The sequence below is a fragment of the Montipora capricornis genome, chromosome 2, assembly GCF_036669925.1.
Source record: "Montipora capricornis isolate CH-2021 chromosome 2, ASM3666992v2, whole genome shotgun sequence".
Classification (NCBI taxonomy): Eukaryota; Metazoa; Cnidaria; class Anthozoa; order Scleractinia; family Acroporidae; genus Montipora; species Montipora capricornis.
The window spans coordinates 66739309-66754183 of record NC_090884.1 but is presented as its reverse complement, the minus strand read 5'-3'; the positions used below and the strand labels follow the sequence as shown (position 1 = coordinate 66754183).

At 38.7% G+C, this 14875-nt stretch overlaps 2 protein-coding genes across 4 annotated transcripts in view; both read left to right on the top strand.

Moving 5' to 3' along the window:
- The window catches only part of LOC138038195 (uncharacterized), a 3244-nt gene extending 1445 nt beyond the window's left edge, over positions 1 to 1799 (top strand). The window contains exons 2-3 of the mRNA XM_068884018.1: positions 426 to 856; positions 1310 to 1799. Coding sequence (XP_068740119.1) covers positions 426 to 856; positions 1310 to 1399 — 521 coding nt within the window. The 3' untranslated portion in view covers positions 1400 to 1799. The remainder of the gene's footprint in view (positions 1 to 425; positions 857 to 1309) is intronic.
- LOC138031993 (uncharacterized) overlaps positions 1 to 14875 on the top strand; it is a 49449-nt gene that overhangs the window by 5593 nt on the left and 28981 nt on the right. For all 3 annotated transcript variants that reach the window (XM_068879583.1, XM_068879590.1, XM_068879580.1), the window contains exons 2-3: positions 8428 to 8643; positions 8866 to 8980. In XM_068879583.1, the coding sequence (XP_068735684.1) occupies positions 8875 to 8980 (106 nt within the window). In that variant the 5' untranslated portion in view covers positions 8428 to 8643; positions 8866 to 8874. The remainder of the gene's footprint in view (positions 1 to 8427; positions 8644 to 8865; positions 8981 to 14875) is intronic.

Genomic DNA, 14875 nt, shown 5'->3' with positions numbered 1-14875 from the left:
TTCCTGTCCCTCCCCTGCTAAGTAGTGTCATGGTGTGTAGAGTATTCTGTGCGTATGTTTTGGTCAATTTAAGGGGGTACTTTTTAATGCGTAGATTTTATCCAGTTGTCACAGTAGAATATTCAACTTCACCTGCAATGGCGTCGAAAGTTCATTATAGCGCGAATAGCGTTTTAGTGTATCTTTAAACAAAATATACCCTTATGGAGCTCAATAATGGAAAGTCAATCAGATAAACAAAATAGGGGGTGAAAAAAAACGTCTGGAATCTAGAAACTGACAAGTAATTGTCTTTGATTATCATAACAATTGCATCTTTTGCTGTAAAAAATCTGGATGGTACGTCATTTTCAAGGGAATTACCTCAAGAAATTACCATATTGCTTTGTTATTACAGGGCTAATTTTTGGTGTTTTTCATCGTAGACGAGAGTATGTTTGATCCGGATGATGAAAATCCTCCCCCGTCCTGGACACCACCACAAGAAAGCTCGTTAGAGGACACTCGAGTCAGATCAGACGCCGAGCAAGTGCTGGGGTTCACTGAAATAACCTACCAACTTGTTCAGGAGGGAACTATCCGGGGAAAAGTAAAGCTCGTCACCAATACTGGCTACAGCTACAATATCCGCAAGAGACGCCCAAACGGAACCATTGACTGGCAGTGTACCTTACGCCGCAAAGACTTCAGATGTAAAGCATCAGTTATCCAGCGAGATGGCAAGTTTTCGGCAGGACAACATCAACACAGCCATCCCGGTGCCATTGGCGCCTTAACCGCGGCAGCAATTACAGCTCGTGTGAAGCAGATCGCGCGAGAGGAGATCTTCAGACCAACTTCTGCTTTTGTCAATGAGGTAACTACACTCTTTGTTTTATAAGAATGTCTAACTTTGGGCAAAATAGAAACGTTTTCAATCAACTCGCAGCCTGAGGAAGGTTCTTAGTACGTTTTCTAGATTTGTATAAGTGTTTCATGTAGGTTAAAGGGGCAGGGTCACGCTATTTTGAGTAATTTTGTTTAATTTTGTTAATTATGAGCTCTAAACGTCAAATTGGCACAGCAAGAGTCTTTCATTTGCAAAATCACGGCCACATAACAACTGAGAATGATTTTCCAGCTTTGCAAAAGACATTTTGATATAGACTGATATAAATGTGAAAAAAGATGGGCGGATGTTTTACAAATTTGAACAGTTATTTTGATATTTTAGTTAATTCTATGACCATTCGATCAATGCTGAAATTGCCTAAAATTGGGTGACCTAGCCCCTTTAAGAAAATTCCTTTTCTTTTCTCACGAATTTTAGGTATTACTTGAGAATCGCATAGATGACAATCCTTGCCCAGCCTTATCCAAGCCAGAGAACATTATCCGAACCACCAATAGGATGCGCTAACGGAAGAACCCAAGTTCCATTTTACCTTCTGGTTGACCTTCTTCACCAAGAGGCCAGGCTGGTCACAATACAAATCCGGTTCATATCTGAGGGTAAACTGTCACGTATACAGAGGCGCAAATATCGTCTTCTACAGGCTCGGCTTTTTACCCACTGGGACGAATTTAGTAACAATAAAATTTCTGCTCTCCGCCTACTTAAGTTGTGTTCATACATGAACGGTCCCAGATCCTAGATACCTGAATTTTTACAAACCTTCAATCCTTTAATCATTTTGTTAATATTATTATTTATTTGAAATTGGTTTCATCGCTTTTTGACTACATATAATTATTGTAGCGATTTCAGTTTTTTAAAGTGCGTTGCCTCAAGTAGTTTGTAAATATTGTTACTTATTTGAAATTTGTAATAAATCATCACAAGGACATCATTTAGTGGAAGCTGTGTTGATTTTTATAAGGGGAAGACTTGCCTTGATCCGTTAATAGTTTTCATAATCCAAGCCTAATATGATATTTTCCAAGGCGAAATTTTTATTTCGATCGATCAGTTGGCGCATTTCCCAGTTTTCAAAACTTTTCGAAACTCTGCACTGTAAAAGCTTCGTTCCCCCTTAGTGATTCCAACATTCAAACGCTCTTCGGTGATGCAATTTTCCCTTTCGTAAACAAGCGATGCCATTGGACGAGAAAATTTCACTGTCAAATTGCGGAAAAAATACTTAATCTAGGACTAGAAAAAAAAAATTATTAAATTCGATGTTGAATGATGTCGAACTCGGTTCAATGATTTGCGAGGAATTGTACTTAACCTCTACACTACCGAAGCTAATCCTGACAAATATTTGTAAGCTAACCTATAGAAACCATGCCACACTATTACTATGCCGGTGAGTGCTATAATAGCTCTGACTAGAGTCACCAAAGCAATACGAGATGGTGATGCCTTGGTGGCGATTTGGTGGTGGCGAGATGACCCTTGGTGGCGAGTTTACTGGTGGCGAGTCTTCCTGGTGGCAAGGTGACCATAAACCCTTGGTCCGTGACTTTTACTACGTATGACCCCAGAGAACTTAATTCTCGCAAAGCAGATAAAGAAAACATTCAGTAAATGGTAAAGGCCCATTTTTACTTTAGACACGACGCGCGCCCGCATGATTTCGTGTATCACGAAATTATAAAAATTCGAAAAATCTCAGCAAACCTTCTAGTATCTTCTTTGTCAGAAGCTATTCGTCGATAAATCTTTTAGGTCTGATTTGAATGCGTTCTCTACTTATCATTTTCATAATTTTATCTAGTATGTCATGAACGTTTTTTTTCTTTAAAATATTGCTATTTAAGTCGAAATAGTATCGAACAACATGACGAATAGAGGTTTTGCACGGCAGCCATGTTGCATGGCAGGAACAATAGGTTCTTTTTCCTATGGGAACTAATGTTCTTTCTAATGCAAAACATTTTCATTGTTCCTGCCATGCAACATGGCTGCCGTGCAAAACCTCGATTGCAGAGGGGAAGTTTGCTCGCCGCTCCACGAAGACAGCAACCCCTGCCACTCTTTTTAGCACAAGCATCTTTACAAGAGCATTTTACTTCTGCGTCCCAGGTATCCTAACACATCGAAACTGACAAAGAAAAAGTAAGTTTAAATAAGTAAGCCATGCATTTCAGCACTGAAATAATGCCACCTAGCTCATTAGGTTCAGAATTGTTCTATCCCTGAATAGGCAAACTGTAAAAATTCCACCCCAGTGATTCTCCAATGTCTAAATCAGGCAACTCCATAAAGATAAAAGGTAATTTTAGCGATTTCACTTGTTAAAATCATCCGGTAAACCACACGACAATCAGGCTAATGGCGATGTTTCTTGTCTTCAACAGCGTGAACTGGTGTGACAAAAATAGTTGGCCAATTGGAATATCCTATTCGAGATTCAAAACGATAACAAACAATCGCGTTGCGTCTAGGGTGAAAATTGGCCTTTAACTGAATATTTTCAAACTCTTCTTCATACATGTTTATGGATGGGTTACCTTCTTTTGTATGACTGGAATACCTGAACGGTCTTAAAATGAAATGGAGCTTGTGTTGGGAGACGGTCAACTGAAAATAAAAGCAGATTCTTGACAACGACATCCAATACAACTGTAGCTGAGATATATCAAGGATAAAGAATAAATAAATGTTCATGTTTGTACAGAAATTATAGGGATTCACAGGTATTTTTTTGGGCTGTTTACATGATTCGCGGACCAAGGACCAAATTCGAATACGAAGGGCTCGCAATTACGTTCACCTTTTTTCGAATTACAAGAGTAATAGTTCAGTTTGGAACTTGCCAATTCAATATTATTGCAAGAAACAAAAAAAGCTATCTTCAGGGAAAATTTCAGTTTGTGGCGTTTTTATTCAGGTAAGACATTCAAGATTATCCTTTTTCTCGTGGACCACGGACACCATTCTCTACGTAGGTGAAGGTTAACTATTAGCACTGCTGTACAACTGTAGAGTTAAAACTTGGAAGTTACCAGTAAATCCTGTTTCTTTTAACTTGTGTTTAATAGTCTCTGTTATAAATGGTACATGGAGTTGCGTTTTTCGATGACGGAAAAAGTTTGTTGTCAGGTTTCCATTTGTAGCATGGCGTGGTTGTCTCAGAATTGGCTAGCTTGATGGCCAAAATGTTTGACAGTGTCCCATCAATGTTTAAAGAAGAACGGCTGTCAGTTTTATTTTTGTGTACTATACCGAAAAGCCGTTCCTCTTCAGCATCGCTGTGTGGAATTACGAGTACTGTTGGGGTACCTTGGACAGATTTCTGAACCTCAGAACAGAGGTTTCAGGTTGCTGGTCCAATGTACCACCATAAAACATCAGCATGATAATGGCACACCATGGTTCCGTCTTCCTCCACTGAATCCACTACTTTAGCATCTTGTCATGCACCCTGACCAGTTTCAAAATCACTGAGCGTTTGATAGTTGCAAAGCTCTTCAGTCGCAAAGCTTTTCATACAGTGTACATGTATCAATATTGAAACTCGAGTAAAAGGTGTTTTGTATCTATCATAAAAATACTGCACACTATCCCACTGTGCTTCCAGCGGCTGAGCCCTGGACATTAACCCCAACTGCACTTCCGATCAACTCATCATTTAGTGGAAGTTTCCTCAAATAATTATAATCTAATGAACTTTGAAAATAGAAGCGGGAAGCAGCATAGAATTTCTGATACAAAGTTACTGAAATGTCTCCTTCATTCAAGAGTATCAATTATAGGCTTTGTCACACCCCCAAGGAAGATGGTTTGGTTTGGTCTGAATATTTCCTCATCATCCAAGTTGAGATTTTCAATTTCTGCATCTTGAAGGAACAAGGCCTCTTGCAAAACATGAATTGCGGGCTCACTTCTCTGCAACAACTTGTTAAATTCTGTAAATAACTGAATAGGTGCACCATGGAAAAGCAGGATAACTGCAAATAGGAGGTTTTAAAATGCAGTCTTTGAAACCTTTCTTCAGCAAAACTTTCACTTAAAAAAATATGACTTGAGGCTTGGAAATTTCTTAAAAGCCCTTTCAATGCAACGCTCCAGTGACAGGCAACGAGTGGAGACATGCTTCAGAATGTTTTGGTACTCCTGGAAACTTTAAACCTTTAAAAGCTTAATTTCACAACGTTTTCTCAGAAAAAACCGGGAGATTTCAGGTCTTTGTCGGGAGACCATGAGAAAAGACAGAAAACCTGGAGTCTCCTGGCGAAACTGGGAGGGTTGGCAGATTTGTTCACGATCAATAATGCTACATTGTATGAAAATATGATAAATCTCAATTCAAAGTAATCATTTGCTTGCTACCCTGAGCTTGTTCTCCATTGAGGAATCAAGCTAATGTTGTAATTTGAGCTTCAATGATCAATTATGCAATATACACTCAATGTATGGTTGCTACCTTGAGCTTGTTCTCCAGTGAGGAATCAAGCTAATGTTGTAATTTGAGCTTCAACGATCAATTATGCAATATACACTCAATGTATGGTTGCGAGGGAAACAGTTTTCCCTAGAATCCTGATGTTTCCTGAGATGAAGTCGAGGGTACCCTGGAAACAAGAGGTTTTCTCGCGGTATGCTTTCCATTCGTGATCATATCCAAAGTCACGTGAAATAGCACATCGTTTTGAAAGCAAATGGATTAATCAAACTTGGAAACACGGGCATGCAGAGCCTGTGTCTTTGGATATTACGAAAATACTGTGGCTTTTGCATTTCTTAAACTAGGTGAAATAAACTATCAAAGGAGATCATAGCCAAGACCTGTGCAAGATAAAAATGTTTGAACTTTGATCGAAATTTCAGTACACAGTTGAGTCTTGAGCTCTCCGCGCGCTGACTGTTTACATAAACACTATCCTTGTAATATTTCATGCAATTTAAGTTTTCAACTTTCGGAGGTTATTCTCAAACTACCTCCGCTCAGCTTTCTAAAATCATGGAATAGGAATTTGACATCGAAATCTCACATTTTCGGTCAAGCTTCAAAACATGCAGGGTTTTTGCAAGACGGACAACGACTGAATGCCTCTCTCACAGAACACAACCGAAAAATTAAATACCTATTACAGTCTGTATTACAGTCTGTGAGTGTGGCAGAGGAAATGTTCCATGCAAGATTTTCTTTAACGAGTTAAAACCGTATGGAATTCATCAGCAAGTAGCAACTTCAAGCTTAGCTTGTGGTGGACAAAGGATTGATATTTGAGACGAATTGCTAGTTCAATGCATTCTCAGCACATATCAACTCTGCTTTACCTTTTCGACAGTTTTCAGCACTTCATCTTGGATTGTTTATAATATTTATTCCATAGCCTTTATTAAGATAAAAGTTATTTGCTGTCAACTGCTCTCTCACACTATCCTTTTCAGTGGAATTATCACCGTTATGCAAGGAGATGACTGATCATCGAGTTCTTCTCACATAAACACAAAGCCTTGATTAAAAAAACTTTTCGCAAACCAAGTGGGAAGAACAGCAAAAACCCTGTTTCCCCAATTGATAGGACATACGTGTGTATTAATTATGTTTTCTGATACATGACAAATTTGATCTTTGTTGTCTTCAAACTGCATGGGTTGCAATCACCCAGTCACAGTGCTTGGAACCTTCAGCAAAACATCAAAATTCTGGATATTTTCGGAGAAGTGGGATTGTAATATTATTGGTGTGACTGGCTATCAAAGGAATGGCTCTCCGTGCCGTGCCAGAGGCTCTTCTGGGTGGTTGAAAATGAGAGTGTGTATGAGAGTAAGACTATGAGAATGCCTTTGGTACCCAGGGTAAGTCGAGGGGAACATCAGGACTTGAGGGGAAACAAAACTAACTAGCTTCCAGGCAGACCAGGCATAAAGTACTTTGTCATATATTTAGAATTTTCCTTCAACAATTGCAGCAAAACGCCCAGAGCTGGCAACAACTGCAAAATTGTAGCCCAGTCGGGATACACTTGAATTTGATCAAGGGCACATGACCAAGAATCAACCAATCACAGTGCTCATTTTGTTGAGCGAAAGTGTAGGTATATAACAATGGCGTATATTATAAGGGTTGTGAATGTTTGTAGGAGTTGAAAATAAAGAACACGAATTGAACTAAAATGCCCTACCTTGTCTTCTTGATACCTTTTCAAATTATCAAAAGGTCTGGATAGATGTATCGTTATTTTTAGAAACAACGCAACACTTTTAAAATTTAAAAACATATTTTGACAGAAATTTCTGTCATCTTCAGTTTAAATTACAAAGTACAGAGTTGAATATAGTGTGAACCAAAATGCTAATTAACTGTAAGAACTTTTATCTTAAGTTAGAAGGTGGTAGAAGCGTGGTCTAGGGTGCTGAAACAGTCATTAGACCACAAAGTGCAGCAATGTTCTGCATTTCACCTTTTTAATGGCACATTTACCATTCTATTGATTTTATAGTACTGTTTTAAGAACAAAGGTAAATGTCAGGCAACATAAATGATAACTTGTTTGAAGGGCAGATTAACAAAACATCCATGCAGTTTTATTCAGTTGGGCAAGTGGTGACCCTGTTTTCAAAAGGTGTTATGTTTAAGGTTACTTGAATGCATGTGAGTGAAGAAATATGCCATGAATATTGCCAAAACCCATGTGCAGTATTATAATTTTTATTAGAATTTCTCCTCTTTGAAGTGTTATTAATGTTAATGTGCATTGCCCATGTTCTTCCTTCATATTACATGTACTATTTGATTTGTTCTCTGTGGAGTTTAAAAACATTTGCCAGTTTTTAAATGAACGTATGTCAGTTTTAGCACTTTTTATTTTCTTCTGCTTCTGGAAAACTTAATAATTTTCCTGCAGGCAGGGTATAGAGGTATTGGTCATCACAAGGTGGATGTACATGTATCATATTGCATCCTAGCTAGTAAATCAGAATTTTCCATCTGCTGGTCTAATCAGTGCTCAAAGTTCCCCTCCATGCAGTGCATTTGAATTGGAGAGGCTTTAAAAGACCTGTCCACTTCGCAGGATAAGATGACGTTTAAAAATGCAATGCATGTGCACTTGCCTAAATATGCAGCACAAGAGTTTTATGCTTTCAGACTTTTAAACTTGTTTTTGCATGAAAAATGAGCTGCGTTTACACACTGCAGTTTTAAGCAAGCGAGTGTTTGACGTCATCTTATCCCCATATCCAGCCCTCTGAGGTTTAATCGGTTAGTCTTGAAGGTTAATTATGGCACACCGTGAAATCCCAAACTTGCACTTGAAGAAAATAGCCTTTGGGTAAAATTCAAAGCTCAAAATGGTGACTGGCCTGGCTGAGATCAAAATCCAGCCACGGGCCTGGATATTGATTTTACTTAGAAACCTTGCGTATGTTCACCCCCTGGAAGCTACCCAGAAATCTGGTTTTTTTTTTGTCCATTCCTAACCTGCCTGCACATTACTTCCTTCTTTTTTGATTCTATCCTGCCTTGAAGTTCCCTTCTCCTTGTTTTGTAGGTTTAAGTGGAGATAAGTGCGACAGGTTTTCCATTCTGTCCCTTGGTGTGAAGGGTGCATGTGCAGACACTGAACTTGTTGCCAGTGGTACTTCTAGCCTGAGCACTTGCCTGGTTCCTACCTCCCCTCCCACCCCAGCAGTAGCAACAACAACAACGTTGCTCTTCTTTAAGAAGATAATTTTAAAATCACACAGTATCTCTACTTGAGCTCAAGGTAAGCAGGTGGCTGATTGAAGGTGGTGATCCTATCAACCCATTGACTCCCAGGGGTTCCCTATTGATGAGTAAAATCATCTGGCGTTAGACAGAGTAAAATACTAAGTACGGCTGGTTCAGGCCGGCCTGGGAGTCAAAGGGTTAATGATTTATTTTTTTTACACATCCAAGAATGAAACACTGATCCACTTCTTATCAATTTTTATCTTCTTGTACATAGTGAGGAAAGATGTCAAAAAAGCCAGAGCATGGTAAGAAGCAACCAGCATGGAAAGTTGTCAGAGGTGTTGGTTTGGAAATATTGCAGGGGAAGAAAAAGGAACATCATCATTCTGGTAATTTTTTTTCTAGTTTCTGGTACATAACAACAGTATATCTTGATAACAATAATGGCACATAGTTTCTATTTAACGAGATGCTTCCGTGAAGCAAACACTGGGTTGCCTGTGGTATGTGTTACAGAAGGCACTGAATTGTGTGGTATTGAACTACAGCATTCCAGTCTCTGAAGAATAACAAATAAAAGAGAAGCGAGAAACATTGGCTTCTGGGCTGACATGTTGATAATTTTCAAGTCCCTCACAACTTCTTTTCACCACAAGTTTAAGCGTGCCCTCTGAGCATCTGACAGCTTTGTAATACCAAAGTTCACTGAAGTTAAGCCCGGCAGGGTTAGTATCTGGATGGGAGACCAGAGCAATATACCCCTCATAAAACAGAAGCGTCGGACCGAAAATACTATTAACGCTAACAAATGGGAACTCAGCAAGGTACAGATTTTGTTAGCTTCCTTTATGCAAAACAAGAATATCATTCTAAAAGCTTATTCTACGCAAAAAGTAGGTTCTGGAGGTAATTTTGAGAGTGGAAATAAAGGTTACGCGGCAGACGGCAAATACAAACTCACGATTTAATTATAGTTAACACACCAGAAAGACGCTAACCTCATTTTGACAAGAAAATGCTTTACTATTGCCATAAAAACTATCCAGTTACTGTAAGCTCGCATATCATAAAACATGATGAACTCATAAAGGCCACCTTTTCCAGCGAACAATTTTTTGAAACAATGACATATTTGCTATTAGAGGCAAAAGCCCCTTCTATTTCATTACGTGCGTGAAGAGAAGCAACTCAATCTTGAGAAATATGGGCAATATTGCAACAAACTAAATTTCAGGATCAAACCATTTACATGAAGAACCTTTTCCTTGAATAATGAAGCACAAAATACACAACAAGCTTTCTTTCAAATAATTCTTGGCTGTCACATTTCCAATTATTTTTTTTACCCGAAGACTGTGCAGAGTTGATCACAGATCCACGTAAGGTGTTCGATTCGTTCTCTGTCTTTGTTGAACCCATAAGTTACCAGAGAATTTTCCATTTGGTTTCAGTGTTCTACATAACAGCACACTTGGTAAAATATTATTTTAGAAATACAGCTCACTTTCATTTGGGCTCGACGGGCGATAGATTGTTGTCGAAGTCCATTACTCCTCGCTTTTGAGATTCTAGGTGTTGGTTTTTCACCGCCTGCCTAGTATATCCAACTGACTTTCCATTATTGAGCTCCATAAGGGTATATTTTGTTTAAGGATCCACTAAAACGCCATTCGCGTTTTACAGGACTTTCGACGCCATTGCAGGCTAAGTTAATGATTCTACTGTGTCCACCAGAGAAATCTACGCATTTCCACTACCCTCTCGATCCTAAGAAAATACGTGCAGAAGGCTCTATGCACAAAGACACCACTTACCAGGGGAGTGACAGACAAGACTTTTACCAACACGGAAAAAAAAATTAAATAAACAAATCCCACCCACTTTCCGACTGGGATTGCCATACTGGCAACCCAGTAAAAAACCCAAGAGTCCTTTGTTTTTCAAACTTGATGAAAGTGCAAATTAGGAAGTTTGATGTCCAAGCTTAGGGTAAGAAATACACGAATTTGGTGAATTGTCATGCATTGCATATATATTTACCCAAATAAATATTTATATCATTTGAAAGCTTATTACGGAAAGAGTTATAGGCGCAAATATTGTTAGATTTGGAGCTTTATTGCGTGTTAAAAATGATGCAGTATCAAGGATACATGTACAATGTACCTTTAGTCGAGTTAAAACAAAAATATTAATGCAAGTTGAAATTATTTTGGGTGCAAAATGAAACAAGATTCTAATTTCTTAAAAGTCACGTAACTGGATGTCTTGATGATATAGAGTAGCTTTTAGGAGGTCTTGAGCTGATCCAGGGATGTAGATAGAAGCCGACAGCCGGAAAAAAATCGCCGCCTATTGCAAAGAAATTTCTGGATGGTCAAGTAATTTGAGTTTTTGGGATTCGTTATCTGTGTTATAATTTGTAAAAAAGAAATGTACCACACACTCAAAATGTACTGACGGACACTGGGTGTAGAACTGTCCGAAAGGTTGATTCATTACAAGGGTATATAAAAGGTGATCCAGGATCTCGTGTGTTTGGTAAAAAGCTCATTGGCTTGCGGTATTTCTACTTTGTGTACATAAAATAATGTAAATCCGCAGTGCGTGTATTTCAACCGTGTTGTATGAGCTGAAATGTTGGCAAAAAAAGGAGGAAAAGTGATTCTGAGGTACTCAGTATAAACAAATACTTCAACTCTGCCAAAGCTACTTCATCAAACTCTGGCGGACTGAGTGAAAATTCAAAGAAAGCACTATCGCTAAGACAGAATCGGCACGAGACACCGAGAGCACGTCTTTCAAACAAAGTGACATTTTTGATTAAAAAGACAACAACAAATTTTCTGAAAACATCACGAATGGCCTTGAATTTACCTCAGTCCTAAAATTGAGGAAAACGCATTTATGAGAGTCTTATTTTCAAAATTTTTAAGGGAAGCATGCCCGTGGACCCCGCTAGAAGGGACACGCCAGAGGCGTGTCCAACTGGGCCTTCTGCCTGTTAAATGAATATTATCGTCTTCACAAAATTTTAGGTACAATCTTGGACAAAATTGTTGAGAAAACTCTGCTTTTGGACTAAACTCCGATCACGAGTATGAAAAATAAGCTCTCTTTTTGCCCCCACCCTCCCTGATCAATGTTGCTAGACGAAACAAAGCATGTCGAACCTGGGCTTATCAACATTGGTTGTAGGGGGGAGGGGGATCGCTAATAATGTGGGATATTGAGGACGTAGTGCGCAAAATAACCCCTGTTTTTAATATTCTCAACCCTTTTTGTCCAAGATTGTCTGGGGATCATTTTGCCCAAGAACACAAAATGTGTATGTATGAGTTCTGTAAGTACAAAAAAGAAAATATATCCTCGTAGGCATGTCGTCATGGTATTCGATTGACAATTAGAGTTAATTAACCCTAATAACGAACATCATGATGACGTTGATTATTAAAACAAATGGAAATGGTACATAATAGTCATGTTGACGACGCTTTAGGAGCGTATATTTTATTACAGGTGCAAGATCATAACGACAAAGCTAAAGATGTTGCTGAGGAAGTAGGAGTTTCATTAGTAACAATCTTTAGGATCAAGAAAGGTGTCCAAGGCCTTAAAAGGGAAGTTGTCACGCTCTTCGTTGGTAAAAGCCACAGCAAAGGTGTGATCAGATGTGACCCATACGATAAACTATATGGACCCTTCTTTGAAAAATATGTCAGAGAACAGTTCCCTAAACGTTTTGGGAAAGCAAACAAGAATGTGGTATAACAGGAGCAAAATAGTAATAGAGCAAATTACTTCCGGTTACCAGAAACCCGTTTCCTGTTTGTAAACCGTGCATCTTCGAATACGAATTGTCACGAATTTTAAGTATAACTGCAAGGCATTATATTTACTTCCCCTACTGTTTTCTCAAGGCGTTGCTAATGAGTACAAACTATGCACAAAATCAATGAGATTTCTACATTTCTTACAAAAAGTGACGCATTTCAACGGTTAACACACCGGCTGGCTAAAAACAGACTGCTCATGAAAAATATTTCAAATCTGTTCAAATCACGTTAACCAACCAAAATTTCTCATTCCTTCACCGTAAATCTATGTCAGTTTAAGAACACACAAAATTAACCGTTGTTAACCGTGCAATTTCCTTATTGTGTGTAATCTTACAGAAATATATCTGCGATAATTTCATATCTGTATATACATATTGATCAGTGTAAACCAAAGTGGGCAAAAACAGCTAGGGCAAGGCCGACTGGTTTTGATATAACTCCTTAACCCTTTCAGGCCCGAGGGGTTCCCCATTGATGAGTAAAATCGTCTGGCGTTAGACAGAGTAAAATCTATAAGTGCCATTTGGCACTATCGGGCCTGAAAGGGTTAATATTGTCCTCGTTGTAGGACTCAGTGGGTCTCTTACTTCTTAATTGTACTTATGTATGAATTCCACGATGTAAAAGAACAGCAATTCGCAGTGCAGTAAAGTAAAGTAAACAGAACCCTATCTTTTGTAAACAATTCACGTACATGGCTAATAATGCACTGCTGTAACAACGTTTGTTTCACGCAATATTATTGCTCGACAAGTAATCCACGACAACTTACTGTGTATCAGCTATGAGAAGACGAGTTTTACATACTATAAACATATGACAGTGTTCACACTCTCATATAGACAGATATTTGATAGTTTATACCAAATACAATCTTGGACAAAATTGTTGAGAAAACTCTGCTTTTGGACTAAACTCCGATCACGAGTATGAAAAATAAGCTCTCTTTTTGCCCCCACCCTCCCTGATCAATGTTGCTAGATGAAACAAAGCATGTCGAACCTGGGCTTATCAACATTGGTTGTAGGGGGGAGGGGGATCGCTAATAATGTGGGATATTGAGGACGTAGTGCGCAAAATAACCCCTGTTTTTTATTCTCAACCCTTTTTGTCCAAGATTGTACATCCCTGTGATCTGAATTGCCTCTTTTAGGAAAGTTTGACAGTAAAGTAAGTGTAACTTAATTATTTTTGAACGGTGTAAAAAATGGCAGTTGCAGCAGGAATTCTTAAATCTGCTTTTTCTCCTAAAGGAAAATGCCCATGGCCAAAAACCATATTGACAGTGCATTGGGAAACATCATACACTACGTCTGGACAAAATTTGAGAGAAATTGATTTTTGAGTTGTGACCGTGAAAATTAGAAAATGTTTGCACTCTTGAAGTACTCTCTTTAGCAGTCATGTGGTTGACTTTCTGTGATGAAAGTCGATGTAATATATACAACATGAACGGCAGATCTGTATAGCATTTACACACTCGAGGTGAAGGACAATAATTATTATTGTCTGGGTGAGTGTACAACTTGTATTCCTGAAAAGGACTCTTTAGGGTGACATTGACTGATGTTTGGACAAATCACATGTATCTGAGCAGATTAATCTTCTTCAGAGTCAAGTGATTTCTGTAGCATCAGTAGATGGTATTAATACTCTAGTCATTGATGCAGTGATTGGTTAGCAAAGTCATGATGTTATTGGTTGATTGTCAGTCGAGCCTTTATGTCACTGGCCACGAAGACTGTAAAATAGTGATTGGTGCATTTTGATCCATCTTAGTCTAATGTCGCGTATTGTTAGCAAAATAGCTTGGTCAGTCAGTTATTACTGGGTTGCCCTATAGCAAACGCAGTCGAAAAATAGGTAGATTTCCATTTTCTTTTTAGTATTTTTTTCGTGTCGGTAAACGTCTTGCCTCTCACTCCCCTGGTAAGTGGTGTCTTTGTGCATAGAGCCTTCTGCGCGTATTTTCTTAGGATCGAGAGGGTAGTGGAACTGCGTAGATTTCTCTGGTGGACACAGTAGAATCATTAACTTAGCCTGCAATGGCGTCGAAAGTCATGTAACGCGAATGGCGTTTTGGTGGATCCTTAAACAAAATATACCCTTATGGAGCTCAATAATGGAAAGTCAGTTGGATAAACTAGGCAGGAATCTCAAAAGCGACGAGTACTGGACTTCGACAACAATCTATCGGCCGTCGAGACGAAATCAAAGTGAGCTGTATTTACCTGAAGTACATGGTAATTTGACACGATTGAGTTTGTTGTCTTCACGCACGCAATGAAATAGGAAGAGGTTTTCGCCTCTAAGAGCAAATATGTTGTTTGTTTCAATATTTCACTGGAAAAGGATTCTGTGGTATTTTCTGCCTTTGTGAATTATAATATCATGTTGTGTATTGAATTTTCGAGCTTAAGGTTGAAGTGTGATATGGGAGAAGTT